Source organism: Natator depressus, chromosome 25, assembly GCF_965152275.1.
Source record: "Natator depressus isolate rNatDep1 chromosome 25, rNatDep2.hap1, whole genome shotgun sequence".
NCBI classification, from domain to species: Eukaryota; Metazoa; Chordata; order Testudines; family Cheloniidae; genus Natator; species Natator depressus.
The window spans coordinates 16007636-16029217 of NC_134258.1; the positions used below are offsets into that span (position 1 = coordinate 16007636).

A 21582-nucleotide genomic window follows, 5' to 3' on the forward strand; every position below is an offset into this window, starting at 1 on the left:
CCCTTCTTGGCCTTGGACAAGTTATTTAAACTGTAGGACACAGTTTCCCCTTCAGCATTAAGCTTTAATACTTTCTATCCTACAGATGTAAATCCCTTAGATCTATTGATATAAAGAACAGCAACTGCTTGTATTTAAAAATATTTCCAGAGTGGTTTCTGTGTGCTCAGTACCTGCAGTTTTCTGGGCTCTTTGACGTCCTGCTTCTGCAAAGACAGCCATCGCTCTAATTGCTGCCCGCAGAATAGCCCAGCGGAACACAGCCACTGGGTCCATTCCTATCAGCTCCCGAACGTAAGCACTGTCACTACTTCGCAGCAAAGCAACAATATCTGGTCTCATGTAATCCATGTTCTTCTCTCGGAAATCCTGCAGAACAGAATCACCAGGGCCGAAATACTATATCAGAAAGGATTCCTATGGAACTGTGTTTTGACTAAGGGGATATGTCAGCCTGAATAATTCTTAACATGGTCTTGGTCTTCACTCCAAGACTTTCACAAAAAAACTAATCTAAGTCTAGTGACACACCAAGTCTAACCCAGACCCAACAAGTTTTCTGTTTATACCTAATTGTAGGAAAGGAAAGGGAAAAGGAAAGGAAAGGGCCTTTGGTGACTATTCAAAATCTACTACATACCTTTATCTGATATTTAACTTTCCCGGCAAAGTGCCGGATGATAAAAGCAGGTTCCTTCACTGGTGTCCCAACAAAGAATTTATTCTCCTCATGCTGCTGCTTGAACTTTGCAAGTAGGGTCTGGCTGGTGGCATGTGGGAAGCTAAGGACATAAAGTAGGAAACAGAGTGGGAAATATCAGTTTCTTGCACTCCAAGTATGAATGAAGGTAAGCCTGCTCATACAGAGAGGTGTAAGCTGGTACAAGTCCGAGATGTCACTAGCCATGACAAACTGGATAACTATGCCCTATACAGGGGTAAGCAGCTTATAATCCCCGCTTTGGCACTTAGAGAGCTGAGTTACAGAGTTAACTTTTAAGCAGAAAGCAGTCCACAACAAAGCAGAATATTTAGAAACATCTATTGTACATATAGATATTTCACACCCACCTTCCATTATCAAGCTTTGTAACAACTGGTACTAAGTAGCTATGTCTTACAGCACTTTCATAATTACATTCCACAGCCATGTGCTTCATACTAGCTCCATAATTACACAGTGAAAACTCCAAGTTTTGTTTACAGCAGCACTCAAGAACACCAACATACTGGCGTAATTTCTCAGAAAGGAATCTGATTTAGCTGTACACTGTACATACAAAGATCCCTCCCTCCCCTTAATTTGTTATCTACCATGACCATTAACTTCATCTATTTATAACCTTTTCCCTTATGACACACACAGCTAGTCTTGAGGAAGAAACTTGATACTTGCTTGCTTTCTTCATCTAGCAGATAGAAGAGGCCAGTGGGCTTCTTGCTGATTAAGTGAATGCAGGTCACGTTATCTGTATAGTCAATATTGTGCCAAGCGATCCCTTCACTTTGATACTCCTCCTGTGCAACTCAAGAAAATTTCCATATCACCACAGCAGCCTGTCAAGCCCTGCTAACTAAACACTGCATCCCACATCAGGGCTTCCTTAGATAGATACTGCCAGGTTCCAAGTTTGTTAGTTCATACAGGGGCAGTCAGAACCAGAAAAAAAAATTCACTTATAGATAAAGCATAGATTCTCTAAATAAAATATTAATTAATCTCTGTATGGTAAACTCCATAAGCCAGGCAGACCAGGCCTACAAAACACTGGGGAGTGAGACATGGAATCCATTTCTCTAAGGGCGATGGCGGATATGTCTTGCCTTCAGTAAGCAATGCCTTGGTTCAGAAGATTTGGAGTTTTGTTTGATAAAGCTGTGCAAAGTACACTTCCACATAGTTTTGTGCCAAACAACCCTGCAGTGCCAGCTCCACAACCAGCTTTTCTTTATGCTGTGAAAGCCAGAGGCAAATTGGTTTGGAGATAATACACTTACAATTCTGTGTAACGTATTTACACCCCGGTGAAAAACAGAACCACATGTTTAAAAAGAGAGAAGCAGCAGAATGTGAAGTGGAGGTGCTTTCTACATGATGGATGTTAGAAAATGCATCCTTTCAATTGGGTGGAACTAAATCTGTCCAATTTATCTACTCTGTGTGATTTATATGCACAACACACTATAAAAAATGATATTAAAGTTCTATGAACAAGTCCCTACTCAAAAAGAGAGATGCAAAGAATCCCCAAAGGAACCCACGCAGACAGAGATACAGGAAATGAATTACTTAAGAATTAAGGCTGTTTGGGAAAACAGAATTAGAAAAACAAAAACAGCATATAGCTATTTACTCTGGTTAGTCTGGATAACAATGCCTGTCCTAAATTATTACGCTGCTGGCTCTCTGCTGTGTTTACTTACGTTTGGGCAACTTTTTCCTTTACTTTTTTGCTTAAAGCTGTTTACACACTGTTCATAAGATACATAATACAGAGCAATTTATCCCTCATGCAGATTGACAATAGGACAAATTATTTTGTCATGATCTAGAAAAGTTTTTGTTTTTTGTTTTTTTCTAAAGCCAGCAGCAAGAAAACAAAGAAACAACAAGCCTAAGCCTAGGGACACAAGTCCAGATTGTAATCTCGAATGCTGCACCACACAAAACACGTAAAATCAAATACCATGCACACACAAAGTGCACTAGCTGATTTTACAGGACACACAGCATGTAATTGATATGTATCCATGCATTAAGTACATTCTCTAACAACCATCAGGAGGGGGAAGCAATGAGAAATACTGAATATTTTAAATACTGAATGTGTTAATGAGGACATTTAAAATGAGGAAAGTGATAGGTTTTTCCCAGATTGCAGAACAGAAGATGCAGCGTACCTTATTATTGGATGCTATTTCTGTTTCTGTGCTCTAGAGATTTCACAACTGAAAGATTAATAATTTTTGGTTCCAGATCCAGAACCAGTTAAAGCCAGAGCACAGAAAGATAAATCTCTATTATCCCATTGAGCAAACAAATGAGACTTCTCTCAAGCACTTTACTGCAGTTAAATACAAGTTAATAAAGAAACTGGACCCCCAGGGAAACAGCTGGCTAGCCCCCTTTTATTTAGTTAGCTTCTGAAGTCACAGGGATTGAGGAAACACCTGTACAGAGACTTCTTGCCAGCCAAGTTGTTACAGAAAGGTTAAAGACACAGAAAAGTTTACATTCTCTGTGGTAACCATAAAACACCCTCTTGCTTATACATAGTCTGGTTTACTATTATTGTATATGGCTTTTGTTCTATGTTTATTCAGAGCCTAGCATGGTGGGCGGGGGAAGGGTCCATGACTAGGGCTCCTACCCGCTATGGTAATAATAATGGCTTTTAATGCCTTCATATCTACATGCAATGTAAACAAATTATGGACATGCTGAGAAACATCACTTTGAATCTCCTCATTCTTATTCTCTCAGAATATCGGCCAGATTTTTTTTACATTTACCAGGTACCTCGTATTTAATAAAAATATGCCAGTGCATACATGTGAATCCAGTACCATAACATAAATGCACATTGTGCAATTCCGGTGCCATATGCCCCAAAATGGTAATTTCACCCTATATGCACAAACCCAAAAGCATGACCCACCTATTTTAACTTGGATTAAGACTAATTCACTACAGGATACCCCAGGTACAAGCAGCTAAATCAAAGTATTTATGAACGGATGAAATAATTTGAAACGAACCTCAACTGCTTTGCCAAACCTTTCCAAACTAATTCCCTTTTTGGCTACAGGAAGTTGATGAAGTTTCAGTCCCAAAATTTGTAACTTAGTTTCATTGTTATCTTGTAACCCATCTTCTATTTAGACTGAGCTCTTGGAGGCCGCAGCTGTCTGTTGTGCATGTACAGTGCCCGGTACAATGGGACCCTGGTATCCAGATGGGGCCTCTACCAGAATACAAACACACTCCACAAAATAAACTAGGACCTGAAACAGGATTTTTAACTAAATAGTTTCACAACTATAATGTTACAGCGTAAGCTTTTTGGAAAGGGGATACTTTTAATTTTCTGCAATGGTTAGGTGCTTTATAAAGCAAGACATATCAATACGTGAATAAAAGGGTTTATTATCCCATCCTTAAACTTTTGCTGGGAGATCATTCCTTCAACATGCGCTTTCTTACCTGTTCTAATTTGAAAATGTGTTGATTGAAGTAATACTGAAGCTGCTCATTTGCATAATTTATGCAGAACTGTTCAAAACTGTTGGTTTCAAAATCTTCAAATCCAAATATATCGAGCACACCAATGGACAAGCACTAAGAAAATGATGCAGAAATCCTGTTAGGTAGGCCATCATGAAAGTGAGCTAATCATACAATTATAGTTGTGGTTGTTGACCATGCACTAAGCATGAGTAATAGTGTCTATTCCAATATGACTGACATGTTTAAAATTTTAACGAACACTTTTCAAGATGATAGAAGATCGTTGCCTTTATGACACCTATGTTAAAATCCCAGCTCTAGTGAAGTCATTGAGAATATCACCACTAACTTCAATTGGGCCAGGATTTCACTCCAGATATTTGAGCCTACTGTCTTATTGGGTGATCTTTGGTAGCGTTATGTACACAACTGCAATAGCTGAGTTTAGAGGGTATTATTTCTGGTGAAGAACTTACTGTAACAGATTCTTCCATATCCTTCTTATTAAGAAGCGCATGATTAATTCGCAGAACGATCCAGTCAAACAGGGCACTGTACAGTGACTTTGCCATTGAATCACGAGCTGTTATAGCCTGCAGATAAAAAACAGTTCATTAAGTTGGCCTGAAATATGAGGACTTTCCTACAGTGGTGCAGTGTCAGAAAAAATAAGATTACTCCACTGTTGAACCTTTCTCTGGCACAGTATAAGGGCTTTCAGTGCCCTAGCTTTGGTTTAATTTGTTTTTATTTTAACATTCATTTGTATAGACTCACTAAATGTATAATATATAACTTTTTCCACCAGCTGACAATGGGATTTTGGCCATGTCTATTAAAAATATGTATTTAAGTGAATAAAGTAAAAATCCCACAGCAATCCAATAACATGATATTCACAGCTCAGATGTAATCAGGGGCTATTTTCTGGTTAGTGATTTTAAAGAGTAAGAAAAGCCCAAGACAACTGTTTGAGCATTTTTACCAACAGACTCACAATGCAGGTCAGCTATAGGTAAATGGCCAAGTTCCTTCTTCTAATGCCTTTAGACACTCACCTCACTGAGACTATATGGCAGGATAAGTTTGTCATTAGCAGTCACCGTTTTTCTTTTTGTCAGTACTTCCACTAAAATTTCTCGTTTGACCTTCACACAAAAAGCAAGAAAAACAAGAGTTACTGACAACCTTAAATGTTAGCTACCTGACCAACAGCAATATGGTGACAGCAGTAGTTACTAATTCCTCAGATACCAAAGTCAAACCCTTAGGACAACTACAGCTGTGGTTGAATAAGTCTTACATGCAGTTAGGATTGATTTGTGTGGTGGGAAGGCCCCAGTGCTGACAAGCTAAGCTCTACTTCTCTGCTCCTGATACAGGGCTGAAGAGCTAACAGAGTAACCAGATTTTACCATTCCCATCTTTTGGGTTGTATTTTACCCCCTTTATCTCTCCCTATTCCCAGAAAAGTCACTCACAGCGTGCACATTCCTAGTCAGTATAGCAAGCTGGCTCCCTTCCCCAAGAAGATACCCCTACAATACTCCTATGCCAGTTCTGGGGCATGCTGAACTTGAGTAACAAAATGCTCCCAAAAAGTTATTGAGGCAGACCATGACAGTGGTTTAATGTTTATGGAACACATTAATGGCAATACTCTACCTTTAGAAGCTGAGAGAGGGTGTCCAATACTTCTGGGGGTCCCACTTCCAACCCTTCATCCCGACCTGTGGCTCTCTTCTTGTAGGTAACGTTGCCCAAGTAAAGAATAGCTGAGAGTACTGAAAAGATCCTGAAGAATAAAAACAATAGTGACTTTTTTTAAATTAATGTTCTAATTGAAGTTAACAGGTTAATACAGCCAGAATGCATAACAGAAACACAGCCACATCTACTTGAAGAGATGTGGACAACACAACTGGCCTAGAGCAGCCCACAAAAGTAGCCCTCTACTTTCCCTGTTTTGAAATGGGCTTAGCAAAGTAAATATAGTTTTGACGTCTTACAAAGTAGCACACAGCACACCATTCTGTTCATAATGCATTTTTACATCACAGAGAGCAATACAGACTACTTCACATCAATTTCACTGCAATATATGAACACTAACCTGCTGTCTGCAGAAAGAGGCTAAACAATTCTACTTACTGTTTTTTAGTTGCTGGAAGAAAGCCAACCATCTCCATGGCTTGTTTTAATCTTTCAAAATCATGGCGCAGATCTTCCCCGTCTTCTATTTTCAAGTTATGCTACAGAAAAGCCCCACAATAATTCAGTTCACATAAACACATTGAACAAGAGAGGTGCTGGCACAACTCTTATGCAAGCACTCTAATGAAGGAAAATGAACCATCCAAAGTGCAGGCCTGAAGCAACTTTTGTTTTGCTCTGGCAAAGTCCAGAATTTCGTTTATTTCAATTTTCTTACAGCAACTGCAAGACTAAGCTCTTACTTCAAATGCATACTCCGTCTTGTTTCCCCAACCAGTCTCCAGCTGAATGATGCTATAAGCGCAATCAACAGTCACCTGAGTCTTCAAACGGAAAGTGCAGTCTAATTACTGATATTGAGGCTGAGAACATCTCTAAAACAGTTCTACAAAGGGAATTTTATGTCATGTCAAAATGGTGCTCACAGGTTCATCTTTAAGACCTGCCGAGATCTCTAATATGGGGCCCACAAAGCTGAAGCATGGACAATTTTGGTGAGGGTTAAATCTCATCCACAGAGAGAAGAGTAATGAGTGGTTCACACCATGATTTGTGCTGTTGGTGCTCATGTTGCTGCATAGCTAAGAAGCAGTGTTTTGTCAAAAAGCCACCTTTGCCATTTGAACTAGTTTCTAGATAGAGAATCATCACAGGACACAAGAGGAAACAAAGATTCTCTGCTCTGGTGTCCTTTATCACTACAACACCTCAAAGAGGGACACAGCATCTTCGTCACTGAAGTTACACACAGAGTACCAACGTTTACCTGATTGAGGTAGAAATAATCTTCAGGCTGCTTGAGGTGAAATTCTTTACGTTCTTCCTCACTGACTCCAAGTAACAAATAATAAAACACATGGTAGTTCCTATAGAGTGAAACATATTTCTACTTAATGAAGATATGATATTGGTTTCTCTTTAAGCCTTACTTGCTTCCAAATGGATAAAAAGGCACCTTTGCCATAATTACTACGTTACATATCATTAGTGGCACACATACAGTGTTTAGAAAAAAATCCCAAGGAAGAAAATTACTCTTATCCTCTCATTTGTTCTTTATTATTAAAGTAATAAATAAAGAATTGTACGTCTATTGTAGAGAATTTACTTAGAAAAAGTAAAAGTGCATAATCTGTTTTCCCAGAATGTACATCCAGATAAGCAGCACTGGTTCAAGAAGAAGAAACCTTTATATGAAATCTCAAAATGGCTTAAGTATTTCCTCCTTCTGGGTCCACTGTCATAAATTCATTTGTATGTAGCAGTGTCCGAGTGCACAAAGGGAAGGTGCTTAAAGGTGACTTGCAAAGGGAAAAGAACTGGGCTGGCGTCCTTTTTGTTTTTATGATGTCTGGAAAACTAGTGTCAAGAAACAGCATTTTAACTTCAACTACTAGTTAACATGTTGGATAAAGAAGGTCTTTGTACTCCCACTCCCATTATCATACAGCTCACAAGTGATCCGAGACAGTTCTTCCACCAAAACCAGGCTTGATACTACAGATATTTAAGGTAAAATAAACCCCAAACAAGCAGAGAAGTTCTCTGGAAAACCTTCAGAACTTCTATGTAAGTCATAGCAGCAAAAAAAAAAAAAAACCCCCCCCAAAAACTAACAAACCAATTTGTGAACAACTTTGTGTGGGTCACCTTTAAAATGTTTAATGTCTATTAGCTCTAAGAAATACTGGCACCATGACATGACTGAGCTAAATTTATTTTCATAACTCTAAATAATCCTTGTTATCTGACCAGGACTGGCAACCATCATGCTAGGAGTATATTTCTAGAGAGCACTGATCAGTACAGATTTAGCCAGTATTCATTCAGGTGCAGTCCAGCCTTTTGACAGCTACACAAACTGCCGATGACCTGCCTAAATGAACCAGTAATTCACCCCAAACTCTTCTCATTGTGATCTGCTCTCTTGTCAGGAGAATTAGACAATTGTGGAATTTCTTTTATATCAAAAAAACTGTGCTTAGAAAGGTGGACATCACTGATTGGGGGAGACACAATCAAACAGATAGTACAAAATACGAATCTCCTCTTACCTTTCATCCTTCTCCTGAGAGACAAGGCGAGATTTTTCAAGCAGATATTTTTCAACAACAGCCCTGCAATCCCCCAAAAGAAATAAAACATGAATGGGGCAACACAGTCAAATAGAGCATCTGGATATTAAACACTAAAAAGCAACTAGCTACAAGTGAGTTTATGAAGATTTCATATGCCCTAGAGCTCAGGGTAGAATGGCCTCGTTGTCACCTCTGCTAGCCTGAGACGAAAAAACTCAGTCATATTGTGCTGGCTCTGAGAGGATACAATGAGAATGCTTGAAATGGGCAGCTACCCTGAGGAACATTTATCTTTTTGGTGCTTTATCTGGGTAGATATGAATAGAAAAACATTAAACCAAGATTAACTGTTGCTGTAAAACCATAAATACTGTACACAACTTGATTTTACCACTAGAGCTCCTTATCACTTTAGGGACTCAAGCAAAGGCCACAACATGCAGAGAGAATATAACAGAAACACTGTTGCCAGACTTCCTGAATTTGCTGGCCCACACTGGACCACCCCACCAGCCACAGAGGGAGGCCAGAAAGCAGGGAACCCTATGTTGGAAACTGTATGGCGAGTAAGCAACAGAACAATCTACTCTTCCACAGGGGATACAAATGGACAAAGAACGAAGCCAGAGCTGAAGTAGCCTTTTCTCATGCTGGAGACAGAAAACAAATGAATTCACATGGTACCAATCTCCTGAGTTGGGGTGACTTCATCTGTAAAGATGCCAGATTTATCCAGAATAATACTCAAAGCACTGAAACAGAGTGGAGGCTTGTTGTTCATCTCTGAAGTGTTTAAGAAACAGCAATGATATAAATAAGACTTTTCAATGGAACATTGCATTGAAACCCCAGCAACAGTTAACTGTTACAATTTCAGTACCTGGAATAACACAGACAGGTTTGCGGCATAGACCAGAACTCCTTTTTAATGTTCTAAGCTATCTCATTCCACCTCATGAAAGCAGAACCTTAATGTGTTTACAGAAATGTGTGGTGTGATGCTGCTATGTATTCTGCATACATACTACGAAGTTTACCCACCAAGACAGAAACAGATTTCAGCGTATGACATTAGATGGATAATTAAGTGCAAAGACATCATATAGGAGGCAATTATTGGACAAAACCTATTACTTGTAATGAAAGATCCAGTATAACATCTAATTGTTGCTGTAGTAAATAACCTTTAATCACTTTATACAACTGATATAAAGTTACTCCACTTTTGGATCGGAGCACTCCTAAAGAATAACCTGCAACGTTTAATGTCTATTGCAGAGTTCAAGTTCTATTTAGACACCATCATATTGATTTTTTTAATGCGTTTTGTAACTACGATGCCCCAGCTAAAATGAATCTACATTTGGGAACATTTTTTTTTTTTTTTACCAACACACATTGAATTCTCCACTCCTCTTCAGCTACATTAAGCCCAAGTAATAGCTAATGCATGTGTACATAGTTTTAACTACCTTGTTTAGTGTCATTTTCTTCTGCACCTGTCTTTCAACTGGTGTGTGACTTCTCTAAAAAAACAAAACTTCCTCAATTCTATTTCACTTCTCCCCAAACTCTCTTCAAATAGTAGATTTGAAACTATTTTAAATTACAACATGGAGAGGACAATGGAACAGCCACCGTTTAGCAGGAAATTAAATATACAGTGACAATCTTAAGAACGGCCACAGTGGGTCAGACCAATGGTCCATCTAGCCCAATATCCTGTCTTCTGACAGTGGCCAATGCCAGGTGCTTCACAGGGAATGAACAGGACAGGTAATCATCAAGTGATCCATCCCGTTCCCCATTCCCAGCTTCTGGCAAACGGAGGACAGGGACATTGCAGAGCATGGTTTTGCATTCCTGCTATCCTGGCTAATAGCCATTGATGGATCTGTCTTCCATGAAGTTATCTAGTTCTTTTTTTAACCCTGTTGTAGTCTGGGCCTTCACAACATCCCCTAGCCAGGAGTTCTGCAGGTTGACTGTGCCTATTAATTTAATTTGGTGACCCCCTAGTTCTTGTGTTATGAGGAGTAAACAACACTTCCTTATTTACTTTCTCCACACCAGTCATAATTTTATAGACCTCTATCATATTCCCCCCTAGCTGTCTCTTTTCCAAGCTGAAGAGTTCCACTCTTACTAATCTCTCCTCATATGGAAGCTGTTCCATACACCTAATAATTTTTGTTGCCCTTTTCTGTACCTTTTCCAATATTAACCAGTTACTGATCCATGAGAGGACCTTCCCTCTTATCCCATGACAGCTTACTTTGCTTAAGAGCCTTTGGTGAGCGACCCTTGTCAAATGCTTTCTGAAAATCTACGTACACTCTCTCCACTGTATCACTTTTGTCCTCATGCTTGTTGACCCCCTCAAAGAATTCTAGTAGATTGGTGAGGCACGATTTCCCTTTACAAAAACATGTTGACTCTTCCCCAACAAATCATGTTCATCTATGTGTCTGACAGTTCTGTTCTTTACCATCGTTTTAACCAGTTTGCCCCGTACTGAAGTTAAGCTTACCGGCCTGTAATTGCCGGGATCGCCTCTGGAGCCTTTTAAAAATATTGACATCACATTAACTATCTACCAGTCATCTGGTACAGAAGCTGATTTAAGTGATAGGTTACATACCACAGTTAGTAGTTCTGCAATTTCACATTTGGGTTCCTTCAGAATTCTTGGATGAATACCATCTGGTCCTGGTGACTTACTGATGTTGAATTGATCAATTTGTTCTAAAACCTCCTCTAATAATACCTCAATCTGGGACAGTTCCTCAGATTTGTCACCTTAAAAAAATGGCTCAGGTGTGGGAATCTCCTTCACATGCTCAGTCATGAACACTGATGCAAATAATACATTTAGTTTCTCCGCAATAGCCTCATCTTCCTTATGTGCTCCTTTAGCATCTCGATCGTCCCCACTGATTGTCTAGCAACTATTTCTGATGTACTTAAAAAAATTTTTGCTGTTACTTTTTGAATCTTTGGCTAGCCGTTCTTCAAATTCTTTTTTGGCCTTCCTAATTACATTTTTACAGTTCACTTGCCAGAGTTTATGCTCCTTTCTATTTTCCTCAATAGGATTTAACTTCCATTTTTTTTTTTTTTTTAAAGGATCCCTTTTTGTCTCTGCTTCTTTTACTTTGTTGTTTGGACAAAATCTTAACTTGTATTAATTACACTGTTAATTGCATTACTAATTTAAACTGTGTTATTAAAAACATGGCTCTGTAGGGATATATTCAAATGAAATTAATTATCTTGGCCAATGTGGCCTAGCAGACAGAGCACTGGACTGACTCAGCACATCTGGCCCTACTTCCAGCTCTGCCAGTAGCATACCGGGTAAGCTTGGGCAAGCCACTTCCTCTGTGTGCACCTCAGCAAACTGGGGATGAGACGGATACTGACCTCTGACCTACTGAGGAAAAGTACTAGGTATTGTTTTTACGTGGGCTATGAAAAATCCAAACGAAATGAAGTTATGTATCTTTGAAATCACCACCCACAGAAACAGATCATTCACATATGTGGAATGCTTAAATGAAAAGCTATTTCAGACTCCATCAAGTCTGCACAAAACTTTAAGAACATACAGTTTATCTCCGGAAAGAACCTCATGCCATACTTACCCTCGGACAATACCATTCTCCAAATAGTTGACTTGAATGAATTTTCCAAAACGACTGGAGTTGTTGTTATGTGCTGTTTTTGCATTTCCAAAAGCCTGTAACAAAGAACAGGGTGAGTCTATATTTTCATCAGTGAAACAGAGTAAGCTGGTACATAGCTTCCACTGTTCATTGTTTATCCAACTATTGGTTGGCACTAAACACCCAAAATCCTAATGAAAGAGCAAGATGCATGTGCTATAAGAATGAACAGTTGCTAAGACTCCTTTCTTATTTGCTATATATCAGTACATTTTGCTCAGACGATATTTCAGGATTTGAGGAAGGGGACTCTTACATTTATTAGAAATTACTTTAATATGGAACACGAACAGCCAAGATTAAAAAAAGCTTAACAAAGGAAACCACAGTTAAAACAGCCTGAATTCATTAGAAAGCAAGTATGACCTTAGAGAAGGATCTTGTGTAGGGGAAGAAAGCTGCAACTACCAAGGAAGTACCTCTCCGTAGTCAAAACCACAAAGTGAGCAAGCTTCCTGTTTCCAAAAATGAATCCCACCCTCTATGTTACAAAGTAATATAAAAGTTGCTTTGTCTTTAAAGAGAAAATATGAAATTAAAGTCTGTTTTGCAAAGTTAGCCTATTTGAATTCTGAGGGTTAATCAAACTAATCTTGTATGAAAAAATGGAAGTTCACAGATATGGCTTTGGTTAGCAGAAATTCATCTTGGAATTGCTCTCAGAGTGAACTGGTCCTTTCAACATTTTTTCAACTAATGAATGAATTTTAGGTTCATTAGTATTTGTCATGAAGAGACTTGCATTAGCAGCTTTCAGGAGTAGAATTCAGTCTGACAGTCTAAAATCTCTCTCCAGAGAAACAATAATTAGCTGCTGGAATTTGTTTCCTCTTTTCTCACTTTAATGAATAACTTTCCCCAGACTCAGAGAAGGATGGAAGAGGAACAACAAATACTGTAGCCATGACACTAAAGACAGCAGATCACTACCTCCAATGCCTCTAACACAGGAGTTCTCAAACTTCACTGCACCACAACCCCCTTCTGAGACCCAAAATTATTACATGACCCCAGATGGGGGGACCGAAGCCTGAACCTGCTCAAGCCCCATGGCCCTGGGCGGGGGAAGATGAAGCCCAAGGGCTTCAGCCCCAGACAAGAGGCCTGTAACCTGAGCCCTGCCACCCAGGGCTGAAGCTCTTGGGCTTCAGCCATGGGGCTCAGGCTTCAGCCATGGGACCGAGCAAGTCTAAACCAGCCCTGGTGACCCCATTAAAACAGGGTCACAACCCACTCTGGGGTCCTGACCCACAGTTTGACACAATGACATGTCTGTTCAGCTTGGCATGCCCCATCCGCAGGGTTCCAATTTAAATGTCATTAACCCACCTACTCAAGCTCTGCCTGTATTGCTGTTACAGATTATAGATCAGTTTTGGCCTATAACTATTTGAACAACCGTCCCTCTGTGGGCCAGTTTATGGACCAGACAGCAGCACATTTACTTGACCTTGATAGCCAGACCTTCAGTTTGAAATACTTCAGCAGCAATTTTATTGCCTTTAGCCTCAGGGGAGTTAAGATATAAAATGTGAGAATACCAGCCTGCCTTCAATTAATTTTCTGCCATACACTTCACGGGGTTTCATCCCTCTCACTGGACTCTACGGAAAACTCCTGACTGGCAGCCCTCCTACAGTAGCCTGGTGGAAGAGCCAAAGGGTTAATTTAGGAGTAGCTGAGAGCAGGAAGCTAGGGATGGTCATTTGGAGATGAGCTTTCAGGAGTGGGGGTTCCTGGGATGAGCAATGTGTATATGGAATGAGCAGGTGGAAAGGATGTGTATGAAAGGTGTGTGGAATAGATATGGTGCACATGGAATGGGTGAATCTGAGAGCCGAATGAGTGGCTATATCTATGAAAAGTAGTGGATGGGTGGGTGCAGAATTAGAGGCTGCACAACTGAAAGGAAGTAGATGCAGAAAGAATTTTGTCTGTGGAATGCATGTGTAATGAGTTGGGATAAAGTGAAAGAGGGTGTGTAATATATGTGTGGAGTGGGTAATTAGGATAAATGGGCAATATGTATTTACAGATATATGTACTTTATGCAAATTAATGTAAATGACCACACATTTATTTAAAAAGGAATCTGCTAGGTTTTGTCTCCAAGAGTTGGAAGGTATTGACTCCCTTTTGTTGTAACTGCCACACAATGTTAAGACTGTAAGATGCATTCCATGCCAGGCAGTCTCTCTGTGGAATCTATACCCTAGAAGTGCCCATGGATTTCATGATTATTCAGGTTATGATGGCTCTGGGATGCACAGTCAGCCAAAAAAATAGGAGGTTACATACTGTAACTGGAGGTTCTTCAGGATGTGTGATCCCTATCCATATTCCACACAAGTGGAATAAACTAGGGACCATCACTTGAAGAAGAAGGATGTGTTTCTGTGTTTTAATGGAGTGCACCAAATCTGAAGATACCAACAGCCCCAGCACAGGAAGAAATCATTACTGAAACCTCTGTTATCCTATACTTAAAGTTGTAAGTTGGGAATTCTTAACAGGAACACTTGCTGCGACTTAATAGACAGCACTGAAAACTGTTTAATGTTGCCATATCCCTAACATTTAATTGTGACTTTTTAAAATGTTTATCATTTGGTATTAAATCTTAATAAAGATCCTTTATACATTTCTTAAAAATAGCCAGAAGTCAAGACAAAAATCAAACCAAAGGTATTATAGCGGAGGTATATTTAAGGGGATCTTGTCACTTGATTAAAATGCACACAGAAATGACCTCGTGCAGTCAGTGTGGAAAGGCAGCAGTTTAGAAAATATTACACCTCCAAGTGTGAACTTTATCTGCAGAAAGTTCTGACACAAGCATTTCCCATGCAAACTTCAAGCAGCATCAGTTATGAATTCCCAGATGAAATTTGTGTTTCCTAATACAACAAATCCATGGAATGATTTCACCGAAAGGCCATGTATGACAGCATCCTGAAAATGACAGCCATAAACAAACCATTGGGACAGTTATGGCGTAAGCATCAATGGCGCATTGCATCAACGCTAATCACGCTGTTTCGTTTGCAGTTCTCATTGGAATCCATACTTGTACTAGAGTACACTACACTGTTGCAGTTGCACTGTCCCACACTTCAGCACAGATCCCTGAAACAGTCTCTTCTGAGAAGATTTCTATGGTTTTCTGCTAGCTTTCTGAGAACACACTGTAAGGCATTTGAACACACATGTTCAAGGACACATTTTCAGGATTGCAGTCAATGAATGTTTACATCCTTGTACATTTCATATTACACACCAGTGACTAGGATACTGCGCATTAGCTATGGATTTGATTACTGCTTTGCTTTTGTTATATCACCAGCATTCCTTAATGTATTCTTGTAACTACCACCTAACAAGTAATTCTCAATGTTATCTCTTTGATTTTACTCCACTCACAGGCATGGATCTCTGAGGGAACACGCAGATAACTCATTTTGGATATGTCTGGTATATTTAGAAAACCCTGGTTGATTAATCAATTTTATAGTTAATGGAACTGATGCCAATCCATAAATAGGAATTCCTGTGACATCAGAACAATGAACAATCCATGACACAAGAAGTTAAATCTGCCCCTCTCTACCAGGTATTGGCTTAGCTATGGCTTTCAAGAGAACGTCACCAATTACCTCTCATTTAGAGTAAAAAAAATCAGCAGTATTAAACCTCACCAAACTGCAAACTAGGGAAGACCCCCTGTAAAGGATTCATAGACCTACTCTGCAAAGAATCAACTACATGCAAAAAACTGGTCTTAAGGCTGTCAGTTTGCCACCTACTAAAAAATCCACAGTGTACTAGGTTTGCCCAAGTATAATCTATTTACAAGCAAGCAGGCATCCTGGAGTTAATTAATAAGAAATCCCATAATCCTTGTTTGCTAAAAGACTTTTTACTTATTACTCATGCAAGCAATGCATATGATTTAAAAAACTATCCAATGGCTCAGATGACCTCACCTCTGGTATTTAGTCTAAGCACATAGCAAATTCTCAAAAGATGATGTAAAATATATCTGTTTTATATACTCTTTGAAATGTGTTTACTGGTTTTGTCTCATTGTCAATTACACCCATTACTCCCTTTTACACATTCCAAATAGCTAAAAATTTCAAAATACTGAGTAATGTTTGACCTTGCACCCAAATCAGAAGCAAATACCACTTCAGCATGTTTTTTACCCCTTACGTCATAGTGCTCTATATCATAGAGAATAGGACTGAGCATTATTTACTGTATAATTTGGTGAGGTTACTAAAAACAAAAAGTTACGTTTTCCTCTTAAAACCAGCTAGGCTGAACAATGTTTTAACAGGATTTACAGGTGCAAGCTACACCAAATTAAGCCAGGTCTAAATTAATTTAAGAGGGTCCACACACAAAGTTTCACCAATTTATCAAAGTCTATTTTTTTAAAAATCACACCTTTAGTTAAAATAGTGCAATTTTGTGTGTGGACAAGGCCTAAATAAGTTTTAATTCACAGGTTTAGTTATTTCTGTGCAAGTCTGTGTGTGGACACACTTTTTTCGGAATAAAAGTATCCATACAGACTCTGAAATAAGGTGTGCACTGAAATTTCTGCACTGAAATAAGGTGTGTGAATTAATGCCAATTTAATTATTTCAGTGCAAGTTTGTGTGCAGACCCCAGGTAACTGAAAATAAGGGTCTATAAAGGAAAACAATCCCTGCTCACAAAACCCTCCTGAAGTGAAAGTAACAAGAAAGGAAACCTAGATAGTCATAAAGTAGATACTCTGGTTGGCTATTAAAGCACATTTAATGAGGACTTGTAGAACCACAAAGGAACACACCGAGTCCCCAGATTGCCTTATAAATAAGATATCATTGGCCACAACTACAAAAGTGAGAAATATTATGACACAACTGAAGACTGCATTGGGAGAGGATTGCGTATAGGCATAAAGCACTGGTACGTGAACCCAACATTTACAATATGGTAACTCCTAAAGGCCTCAACCTGGTCAGGGTCCCATTGTGTGAGGCACTGCACATACAGATAAAACAAAGACAGTGCAAGCCTAGAGCTCAAAATGTAGAATTATGAGAAGACGACTAGAGGATAAACAGAGATTTTGGGGTGGGGTGAGGAACATGCAGAAACACTTCCACAGTCAGAGAATCACAACAGTTCTACAATTCCATTCGGAGCCCCTGCGTATGTAAGGACCAAAGCCAGAATTAGGTCCACGGTGTCCATTTCTAATTATAGAACTGTCCAGTTTTATGGGATTATGCATATTTATTAATTACTATCAAGAGTGAACTAGTTTCATTACTCTGGGAGATAAAGCAACCCAGTGAATCAAGCTCACCATAGTTGGATCCAGTGCTTGACGGACATCCACACCCAACTAGCAAACAGGAGTGGCAAACGGGAGTTTTGCGAGGAAGTTCTCCAGGTGAAGGAGAAGTGACTAGGTGACCTTTGGGGTGAGTTTGCTGGCTGCTGTGTGCCTGCTTGAAAGAAATGTATAATGTGGTCTGTTGGGAAGTGGTGGGGGCCTGTATGCTGAGCCTAGCATAGTTTCCTAAGGAGCTCTATCCTTTTATCCTAATCCCTTTAGAATCCCTTAACAAGAGAGTGGATCTAACTCATGGAGAACGAGCATTTAAAATGCCAGCTAGTAAGCAACTAGAAAAGCGAGTGAACTGGAGAAGCAAGTGGGGGACTTAAGAGAGGGAGAAAGAGAGCTAGATATACCTAAAAATATTCTCTAAACTTAGGCCAATAACTCCCTCACACACAGGGCAAAAACACACACACACACACACAAAGACCAAACACACACAAAAGACCCTGCAAGAGTAAAAACAGTGCAGGCAGAAGTCCAGCAGCAGGGTGGGAGGTAAAATGCGTATCATTTTATTGCACTGAATGCAGCACGTCTGATTACCTATCTTGTGGGCTGATGGCATGTGTGTGCATTTGGTGCAAGCAGCTTATGGCCCTCAGAGACCAAGTACGGGCTCTTGAGACCAGGGTGGGTGAACTGCAGGAGCTAAGGGATGCAGAGAGGTACATACATGAGACTTTCCGAGACAACAGACCAGCCCCATCCCCAATCTGACAGCCACCACTCTGGTGAGGAGGATGAAAGTCTCAGGGCAGGATGACATTAAGATGGAACCATCCTGTAGTTGGGGCCCTCCTTCCACATGATGTCATGGTATCATCTGACACTGAGTATACCTCTCCAGGGAAGGGGACTCCAGTTATTAGGAAGAGACAGGTGAAAGTACTGTGAAATTTGATTATTAGAAATATCTATATTTGGTTTTGTAATGACCAGGAGAACTGCATGGAGAATGGCCTGCTGGGTGCAAAGGTTGTGGACTTCTTGAGATATCTAGACAGATGTATGTACAGTGCTGGGGAGGAGCTGGTGGTCGTGGTACTTGTAGGTACCAATGGCATAGGTAAAGAAGGAGATAGCTCCTGGAGGCCAAATTTACGCTGCCAAGGAACAGATTAAAGTCCAGGACCTCGATGGTAGCGTTCTCTGAAATGCTGCCAGTTCCACACATGAGGCCAGTTAGAAAGGCAGAACTGCAGGATCTCACCGAGTACATGAGACAACGACATTTGGAGGAGGGATTTAGGTTTATTAGGAACTGAAGAATGTTTTAGGACAGGAGGAGCCTATTCAGGAAGGATGAGCTCCACCTACACCAAAATGGAACAAGATCGCTGGCATGTAAAATTAAGAACAGTGTAGAAGAGTTTTTAAGCTAAGGGCTGAGGGAAAGCTGGCAGGTGCATAGGAGCACACGGTTTGGACAGAGACATCCCTCAGGCGAGGATTTATTAATGGGGATACTCTATATCCTAGTAAAGAGGAGGGGACAGAAGTTGACAAAGCATAGTTAGAAACTGAAGAGAAAGAGTCAAATAAAATAAAGAGTCCTATCCAATTGCATCACACAGACAACTAAATATTGACAAATTTTGTAAGTGCTTGTATACAAAAGCAAGAAGTCTAAATATTAAGATGGGTGAACTGCAGTACCTGGCATTAAATGAAGATATTGATCTAACAGACATCACAGAAACTGTGTGTAACAATGAGAATCAATGGGACACAGTAATACTAGGGGAAAAAAAAGATAGGAACCACAGAGTAGATTGCACTAGTAGTGTAGTGGCACTATATGTAAAAAAAAAAAAAAAGCATAGAGTCAAATATATTAAAAAATCTTAAATGAATCAAACTGTATCATAAAACCTTTACAGATATACTATTCAAGCATGGAATTTCTGAGTATAGCAATAATAATACACTACTGACAACCTGACCAGGATGGTCATGACCTTCTTGTAAACTAGGGAAATACAACCTAGGTGGAGCTACTATAAGGTGGGTTCAGTGGTTGTAAAACCCTTTCCAGAGAGTAGTTAACAGTGGTTCACTGTCAAGCCGGAAGCGCATATTGAGTGGGGTACTGCAGGTCTCGGTCCTGGGTCCAGTTCTGTCCAATATTTTCATCAGTGATTTAGATAATGGCATAGAGAGTATACTTACAGAGTTTGCGAATGATAAAAAGCTGGGAGGGGTTGCAAACGCTTTGGAGGATAGAATTAAAATTCAAAATGATCTGGACAAACTGAAGAAATCATCTGAAGTAAACAGGATGAAATTCAATAGGGACAAACGCAAAGTACTCCACTTAGGAAGAAACAATCAGTTGCACACATACAAAATGGGAAATGACTGCCTAGGAAAGAATACTGGGGTAGAGCAAACTAGGGATCATAGTGGATCACAAGCTAAATATGAGTCAACAGTGTAACACTGTTGCAAAAAAAAAAAAAAAAAAAAAAAAAAAACCCAAACAAAAAAAAAAACAAGCAAACATCATTCTGGGATGTATTATCAAGAATGTTGTAAGCAAGACATAAGAAGTAATTCTTCCGCTCTACTCTGCGCTGATAAGGGCTCAACTGGAGTATTGTGTCCAGTTCTGGTTGCCACATTTCAGGAAAGATGAGGACAAATTGGAGAAAGTCCAGAAGAGAGCAACAAAAAATGATTAAAGGTCTAGAAAACATGACCTATGAGGAAAGATTGAAAAAACTGGGTTTGCTTAGTCTGGAATAGAGAAGATGGGAGAGGGGAAGGAGGAAACATGATTACAGTCTTCAAGTACATAAAAGGTTGTTACAAGGAGAAGGGAGAAAAATTGTTCTAGTTAACCTCTGAGGACAGGACAAGGAGCAATGGGCTTAAATTGCAGCAAGGGAGGTTTAGGTGGGACATTAGGAAAAACTTCCTGTCAGGGTAGTTAAGCACCGGAATAAATTGCCCAGGGAGGTTGTGGAATCTCCGTCACTGGAGGTTTTTAAGAGGTTAGACAAACATTTATCAGGAATGGTCTAGTTATTACTTAGTCCTGGCTTGAGTGCAGGGGATTAGCGTAGATGACCTCTCAAGGTCCCTTCCAGTCCTACACTTCTATGACAGTAATTCTGAAATCCTCAGGGAGATTAGAGAGGCTACAGAAAACAGAAAACCAAATCATAATGGGGGATTTCCATTAGCCCCATATTGATTGGGAACATGTCACCTCAGGGAGGATGCAGAGATATAATTTCTAGATATCATTAATGACCACTTCTTGGAGCAGCTAGTCCAGGAATCCACAAGGGGAGAGGCAATTCGTGATTTAGTACAAAGTACACAGCATGTGGTCCAAGAGGTGAGTACAACTGAACTGCTCAGTAATAGTGACTAAAATGTAATTAAATTTAACATCCTTGTGTGGGGGTGAGAAGAATACCAAAGAAACCCACTATGGCACCACTTAACTCAAAAAGGAGAACCAAAAAAAAAAACAAAAACCCCCACCCAGGAGATTAGTTAAGTGAAATTCTGTAGAAGGAACAGTCACAGGAGTGAAATGCCTACAAGTTGCATGGAAACTTAAAAAAACATCATAATTAGAGACTTAACCCATTTTATACCCCCCCCCTTAAAGAAAAAAAAAAAGTAAGATGACCAAAAATATGCCACCATGGCTAAATAGCAGAGTAAAAGAGGCAGTTAGAGAGAAAAAGACATCATTTAAAAATTGGAAGTTGAATCCTGCTGAGGAAAACAGAAAGGAACAAACTCTGGCAAGTTGAGTATAAAAGGATAATTAGGCAGCCCAAAAAAGAATATGAAGAGCAACTAGCAAAAGACACAAACTAACACCAGGTGTTTTTTTTTTTTTTTTTAAAGTACATCAGAAGGAGGATGCCTGCCAAACAAGCAGTGGGGCCAATGGACAATCAAGGTATTAAACATAAA

General features: G+C 39.6%; 1 protein-coding gene across 7 annotated transcripts in view; it reads right to left on the reverse strand.

Moving 5' to 3' along the window:
- The window catches only part of MYO9B (myosin IXB), a 74611-nt gene that overhangs the window by 31080 nt on the left and 21949 nt on the right, over positions 1-21582 (reverse strand). For all 7 annotated transcript variants that reach the window (XM_074939828.1, XM_074939826.1, XM_074939827.1 and 4 more), the window contains exons 3-13: positions 12165-12259; positions 8497-8559; positions 7209-7308; positions 6380-6480; positions 5894-6023; positions 5287-5376; positions 4705-4821; positions 4205-4339; positions 1397-1518; positions 641-782; positions 174-369 (exon numbers count right to left, since the gene is read on the reverse strand). In XM_074939828.1, coding sequence (XP_074795929.1) covers positions 174-369; positions 641-782; positions 1397-1518; positions 4205-4339; positions 4705-4821; positions 5287-5376; positions 5894-6023; positions 6380-6480; positions 7209-7308; positions 8497-8559; positions 12165-12259 — 1291 coding nt within the window. The remainder of the gene's footprint in view (positions 1-173; positions 370-640; positions 783-1396; positions 1519-4204; positions 4340-4704; positions 4822-5286; positions 5377-5893; positions 6024-6379; positions 6481-7208; positions 7309-8496; positions 8560-12164; positions 12260-21582) is intronic.